Raw genomic sequence first — 7,471 nt, 5'->3', positions numbered from 1 at the left:
AAAAAATAAAAAAGTTACAGCCATTTTCCCTCAGTGTCTAATTCCAATGTCCACCGTTCTTTTTTTATTCAACAGTCACTTTATAACGACTATTAATAAATTCCCGAAACCCTCTATTTTTATAAAAAATAATCTTGTGCTTAGTAAAAAAGAGTTTAAGTAAGTTTTTTTTTTTTTAGTTTATTTTAATTAAACATTTTTCTGCTCGCACCATAGTTTATTTCCATTTGTTGCAGTAAAGTGAAAGCACGCTAGAACTGACAAAAAAAAAACTGTTGATCGCAGCTATCTCTATAGGTCGGCTCGTTCAGATCTGACCTGGGGGGCGCACAATAATAACTTGTAAACACTCCAAAGTTACTAAATAAAACTAAACATCGGTGGGACATTTAACAGGAACCAGTTCAGTAAATAGCAGAAAAAAAGTAGAGGGAAGACTCACGAGAATTTCGCAAAACAGATGATTTCTCCTCGGAGCACTAACAAGCATCACGTTTTAGTTTTTATTCAAATTTCAATGAACATATGATATTGTCTAAATCGTATTCTCTAATGTACACAATAAAGCAGCGTATCGGGAGTTGTTCAAAAATAAAAGTATAACTTACACTGAGTGACAGAAACCCGTGGGTCCCGAGTTCTTCATCATTCCATTGAGGTGGAGGAGCTTTAAAGATTGGACCCCGCCAGAAGTTGAATATGCCGAAAATACTGAACGGGTTTGTGATGAAAGATAGTATCAGTCTCCCTATTGCAAAACACGTATAAAAGAAGGTTAAAAAATGAGTAATCACAACCCAGGATATTTCATTAATAATCGACATCTTAAGTAACTGATGTGAAGAAAAGAAACTCCAGTAGCTTTTAACTGAAAGATCAAAGTCTGCTCGTGCAGATATTAGTGACAGCTCCTGTCAGTAAGTGATTTTATGCTCTAATTTCAGAGACTTGATAGAAAGTTCAACTGAAACAAATGTTGCACAGAATTTAATGACAAAAAAACAAACGAAATGAAAAAAGGTGTGTGTGGAGGGTGAAGCAGCAGAAGATGGTAGGGTGGGGGAGTAACAGGCTCTTTATATTGTAATAGTAATAAATTCTTTTACATAACTGTTATCTAAACAGAGAAAATATTATTACACCATTATATAAGGCGGTGAGCTGGCTGGATCGCTAGCACGCCGGACAAAATGCTTAGTGGCATTTCTTCTGTCTTTACATTCTGAGTTCGAATTCCGCCGAGGTCGACTTCACCTTTCATCCTTCCAGGATCGATCAAATAAGTACCAGTTGAACACTGGGGGTCAATGTAATTGACTTATCCCCTCCCCTATCTGGCTGGCCTTGTGCTAAAATCTTAAATTATTATTACACCATTATATAAAGACATATTTAAAAAAAATATTTTTCGTATTTATTTGGTATGTTGCAAGAAATTTAATACCAAATATTAATTTCTAAAATTGGTACAAGAGTATGTATGAGTAATTTGAGGGAATATATAGATTAAGATAAACTCACTACTTGTGAGCAATCTATTGGAAATAAATGAGGGAACTTTTTTTTAGGATGGCAACATTAATTTTATAACGACTGTTTAGAAATTTCTGGATTTCCTCATTTTTATAAAGGTTATTCTTGTGCTGAGTAAAACAAATTTAAGTAAGGTTTATTGCATGGGAATGTAATTAATTTGAGGGACAGTACTGGTGTGGACAGCATTGTAGACAGGTGTAAAAAAAGCATATAAGAGGATAAAATATGTCTTCAGGTACAAAATTAAGTGGCCGCATTATATTCAAGATCGCATTGTACACGAGTAAATTCAATATATTGTTATGTTATATTAATAATTTTGTCTCTGATACTGGATCTGATACAGATCTTAAATATAACATCTCCAATCTACGGATAATTTTCTTTCTATATGTAAATCACCCAGTTTAACACGCCTTTCATGTATCTCTTTTGCAGAGTCTACTCTATTGCATGCATTCTCACGTAAGGGTAACTTCTTCATTTCTTCTCACTTGCATAGGAGGTCCTGAAAAAATCGTAGATGCTATCCTTCATCTGATCATAAGATTTGTTTAAAAAAGCACCAGTGTGTGTGTATGGGGGGAGACTCATAGCCTCTTAGGCATTTAGTAATTCCATATGTGAAGAAAATCCTAACGATCTTTTTCTTTTTCCTTTACAGTTTATTTGTTCGTTATATTAAACAAAGGAAATAAACCTATATTAATATAAATATTTTTCAAAATAGACGGAAGAAGGGTTAGAACTTCATGTTGGTTGTTAGAAGTTGCCTCCCTTCACCTGAATTTTAACTTTTTGTTGTAATGTAGTAAACATTATACATGACAACTTTGACCTCATTTTCCAGTAGATAGAATTTTTTCCATTGGTGTGTGGCATAGGAGGCGAAGCAGTCCTGTTATCAAGACGTGGTTGAGGACTGAAGAGAACCTGGCCTAAGAGCAGGTTTTATGACGGGATGTGCAACTGCTGGCTGGAGATATGTTGTCACACAACATTCCATGAGGAGTGAAAGGAACTATGATTAAAACCACTGCTTAGAGTCACAAATTTCTGACAATGGTAAGAATTGTGTTCCCTTGAAAATGACTATATTGACCCTTCATACCTATTTAAGCACTGAGTTGAGCCTAATTGGTATAAATGTATTCATTTCATTAAAAAAATGTTTACTGAAAAGCAAGGAAAATCAGTCTCATGTGCTTATATTTAATTTCAGTTTAACTTAAATTTACCACTCACATCTCAATCTGTTTTCTGGAGCAAAACCGTTGTGCTTTAATAACATGAGTGTTCCTCTCTTATATTATCAGAAAGATTATTTAAGCTCTTGAGTGGTTTGGTACATTGTCTAAAAGGAGAACTTCTTTACTAGAAATATTACACCTGACCCTGTACATTTCTACAAGAGGGCAAAAAGTTTGTGAACTAGTCTTGGAAAAGGCTCATAATCATATAGCCTTCTTATTTGAATGCTAATTCAAAGATAGATTACACTTAGCATAGTCATCGAAGACTCATGAATTTTGGGAGTGATACACATGTAAGGGCTTTAATTTTATATCTCCAGCAGCATTTATACACAAGAAGTGCCAGACGATTTTTGGATGATTTATAGCCTAATGCTGTCTTTTTCTTTGCTAGAAATAAAAGTACTAGTAAGTTTGTGCTCCTAGAGAAACCTAGTTTCATCATTATTGTACACTTCTCTTTGACAATGGTTTTCTCAATCTCCTCATGATTATTAATAACAGCCTCTGTTTCTGTTGAATAGACAAGTAGTTCTGAAGCACTTTTTTGAGCTGAAATCAGATATACTACTCATTTTCACCAGTCACATCAGGAGTTTTGTATACACACTACCTTGATTTTTCACAAAAAATATACAGTTTTCTTTGATTTTATGTCTTAGTCTGACTTAGGAACATTGGGTTAAAGTATGAAAAATGCTTCATTATCATTCTTCCTTTGCTTAAAGTATAGTAAACTTATGAATATTGCTGATTTTGTGCATAGATAGTTTAATTGTAGTAAGATTTTAGGCCAGAAATGTTTTTTTTTTTTTGCCTATGATAGATAAAATACAAAATGAGGCCTAAAGTTGTTTTTTTCTATTGATACAGAACATTAAACACAACAAACTCTGCAAATTATATGCAAAAAGACAAAAACATATCAAATGTCATTATGAAGGAAGAAACCTCTGTTTCTTATACTTCCTTGAATGTTTTAGCAGTGGCCAATCCCTTTTTATACTCCAACAATAATCAGTTATCATATTCTTTTCTACTCTAGGCACAAGGCCCGAAATTTTTGGGGAAGGAGCCAGTCAATTAGATTGACCTCAGTATGCAACTGGTACTTAATATATCAACCCCAAAAGCATGCTAACGTGTCTGCCAGCTCGCCGTCTTAATCAGTTATCATATTGCCATCCCATCTCTCTTGATATTTCTTCTCTATTACCTTCATGTCTTGGTGGAATCTTTCTCCCAGTTCATCATTGATGTCTCCCAAATTTTGTGGAAATTGATCCAAGTGACTGATGCCCATTTTGTATCCCAGTGAATGAAAAGACCAAAGCATTTTTTCAATGATTTCCTTGGAGTTGGTTGCTTTGTTATTGTCAAGAAAGTTTTTTCAGGGATATCATGTTATATATATATAATTTGCAGATTTTGTTGAATTTAACCCTTTTGATACCAACCCAGCTGAAACCACCTCTGGATCTATAGTACAAATGTCTTGTTTTCAAAAGTTCTGAATTAAAATCTTCCACCAAACCTCAGTCACAATTTATGTTCCTAACACTAGCTTAATGATAACTAAGTTATTCTACTAAATTCTTTGTTATATTTAAAATTAATTGAAAGAAACACAGCATCTCAGCAGAAATATGGTAACAAAAGGGTTAAGATTCTGTAACAACCAAGGTCTCCTTTTGTATTTTCTCTATTGTAGGCCAAAAACATCTCCATTTCTGGCTGAAATCTTGCTACAATTTAGCTATCTGTGCACGAAATTAGCAATATTCATAATTTTACTATACTTTATGCAAGGGAAGGGTGGTAATGAAGCATTTTTCACACTTTGGCCCAATACCCCAAAGTCAGACCAGGACATACACACTACCTTGATTTTTCACAAAACATGTAGTTCATGTGTATATATACCAATATGCACTTCCAGATACCTCAGTGAACATATATATGTACATGTATATCTCTGTATGTGAGTGTGTGTGTGTGTACGTGGGAGGGGTATGCGTTGTGTGCATCAGTGTTTATGTGTATGTATGGCACACAGAACGTTTATGTGAGTGGCAAGGTGAGGGATAGATAGTGTACATCTCACCTGCCACTGACCATGGAAATTCTTATCAACACATCCTTTGCTTGTCTGCCAGAGAGCAGATTGTTTGAAGCCACTTCCATAACCTTGATAATTAACTAACCCCCTAGCTTCCCTGACCTTGATTTATGGCAGAGGCTGCTCGTATTGTCGCTGTTATTCTTGTTATTGGTACAATCACTGTTGTTGTTTTTATTGTCGCTGTTACAGTCACTAGGGCTAGTAATATTGGGGTTGTGAATGCTTGAATTGTCACGTCTACAAAACCCTGTGGTTGTTTTTTTCTTCTGTCCTTCCATTCTCTCAATTGTATACGTATGGAAATGGTTGCAAGTGTCTAACAGTCATTGTTATCAGGTTAGCCTGACAATGAGGGTAACTAAAAACCCATCAGGACAAAAAGAAGACTTGTCAAAAGGATGGATGAATCCAATTTAAAGTCAACTCTTATCACATAACATAGAATGGACTGTATTCAGGGACATCTTAGCAGCATTTTAATACTCCAGGCAAATCAGTGCATTGGACCCTATAGTATTTATTTACTGATGGCAAACCATACCTCACATAGATCAGAATTGGGCCCCTAGACTTGTGAAATCTCTAGGTAACTACACATATTGTCGAAGCTTTAAGACTGGCTGTAAGATCATATTGAATGAGTAATTGACCCATAGTTTCTGTCAGCACATCTGTCAAGAAGAAGACTGACACTGATGTAAAACCTGAGAATCATTCCAAACCAATGTTGTTCCACCGAGAGGAATACTGTTCTGTTTGACAAGTGAATGAAGTTCTGTAGACACAAGTCTACAGAATTTGGCAATGAAAATGTTTCTGTTCAATAGACAAGTGTTCCTGAAGTGCTTTTTCGAGCTGAATTTGGATATGCTATTTGTTTTCACCAATAACATCAGGATCCTGATGTTTTTACACATCAAGTAAATATTCAGGTGCTGCAACTTGTCTTCTTTGATTATCCTTGATTGAATATGCAGCCATGAGAACAGCTATATGGAGAGTGTAATTCAAGCTCAACCTAAGACACTCTGAATTTGGTGAGAGAGGAGAAGATCGTAGCAGCTCTGATGTCTGTGACACTCTGCAAAACTGTGGTTTTATTGACTGTATTTATAGGCAGTATTCACAGAAAGTTCTAGTCAGGCTACCAAACTATCACATGAACAACAACTATCCATTGGATTAAATCTCGGCTGCGCATATGATCAAACTATGATTGAATTGTCATTTGTGATTTGTATGTGGCAAAATGCAGGATTGAATCCAATGCTACATAGCTAATTTTAGAATTGTCCAATTTATGGATATACTCAACTAGTGAAGTGGAAAACCTAAGTGGCTAGTTGTAGGAGTGCCTATACATTGTTTCACATCATTAACTGTGGGCCCTATGTAAAATTTACTAGTAGTGTGTATAACTATCTCACATTTATGTACTACATTTGTATGTATGTATTGTCCACCCAGGGGCAATCCGTTACATTCGGGTGTGGGGGTGGGGTGGAGATTGGGGGTAAGCTGATATAATTAGCTGCCTTAAATTTAGTAGTGAGTGGTGGGATGCTTGCTTGTTGGGTGTAGTATATGGTGTTGGGTTGAGATTCACATAAATCAAAGGAGTTTCCTGGAGTTCCACTTTTCTCATGGTTATTCCCAGCCTTGCAGATTGTCTCAGAGTGGGTATTGGGGTGTGTGCATTCTGGGTTTGTGTTAATTAGAGGGTGTCCTCTGACTCCACTGTTTCCCCCAGAGCAAGTCCGTGCATATATTTAGCAAGTTTCAACCTATTAGAAGCAGCTATAATACTAACCACGTTAAGTGAGATGGAGTAGAATAACTTGAAAGTATTTCTACTAAAATGCTATGGTGCTTATACCTGAAAAGTGGCAATACACGGGACTCTCAGCCCTTGAGTCACATTGTAACTTATATCCATCAAATATAAAATTTGTTTTAAGTTTTATTTTCTTGTCTTCATTACCAAATCTCTCCTCTTTCTCCACACATACATATTTATATATATATACGTCAACATACATGTATACATACATATACATGCGCGCGCACGCACACGCACAAACAGATACATGTACACGCATACATCAGTACATAACTTCATCTAAACTTTAGGAAGACCAATTAAGCATGTGACATTGTTGACTCAGATATAGGAACGATCACGAGACATACACCGGATCGAGTTGACTATCAGCTGACAGAGATATCTGGAAACGAGGTTAAAGCTGGCAAGTGTTTCAGATGCTTTAGTGAGCACCTCCTGTAAACATGGTTTCTAAATTACACTTCTGCCTCCTAGCAACTGTTTGCTGCTTTTTTAGCTTGGTGGTCTTCTGTCATTCAAGAAAGGTACAGTTTCTATGTGTCTGTTTATTTTGTGTGTGTGAATTAATATCTACATTACATGTTTATTTATGTTGTTGTTTTGATCCTGCTCAATCCCTATCGGAGAGACTTATAACGAAAGACATTCCAATCATGACAATCCCGTCATTTTTTTTTTTTTTTCAATTATGATGTTTGTTATTTATTTAAGACTACG

At 35.7% G+C, this 7,471-nt stretch overlaps 2 protein-coding genes across 2 annotated transcripts in view; one reads left to right on the top strand and one right to left on the bottom strand.

Moving 5' to 3' along the window:
• The window catches only part of LOC106868110 (epoxide hydrolase 4), a 13,339-nt gene extending 12,351 nt beyond the window's left edge, over positions 1-988 (bottom strand). Inside the window, exon 1 of the mRNA XM_052976160.1 lies at positions 609-988. Within this exon, the coding sequence (XP_052832120.1) occupies positions 609-824 (216 nt within the window). The 5' untranslated portion in view covers positions 825-988. The remainder of the gene's footprint in view (positions 1-608) is intronic.
• Positions 989-7,088: 6,100 nt separating this feature from the next.
• Positions 7,089-7,471, top strand: part of LOC106879562 (glycosylated lysosomal membrane protein) — a 27,046-nt gene continuing 26,663 nt past the window's right edge. Inside the window, exon 1 of the mRNA XM_014929197.2 lies at positions 7,089-7,278. Within this exon, the coding sequence (XP_014784683.1) occupies positions 7,198-7,278 (81 nt within the window). The 5' untranslated portion in view covers positions 7,089-7,197. The remainder of the gene's footprint in view (positions 7,279-7,471) is intronic.

This window comes from Octopus bimaculoides, chromosome 2 (genome assembly GCF_001194135.2).
Source record: "Octopus bimaculoides isolate UCB-OBI-ISO-001 chromosome 2, ASM119413v2, whole genome shotgun sequence".
Lineage (NCBI taxonomy): Eukaryota > Metazoa > Mollusca > Cephalopoda > Octopoda > Octopodidae > Octopus > Octopus bimaculoides.
The sequence above is the reverse complement of the archived record's forward strand: the minus strand, read 5'-3'. Positions and strand labels throughout refer to the sequence as shown.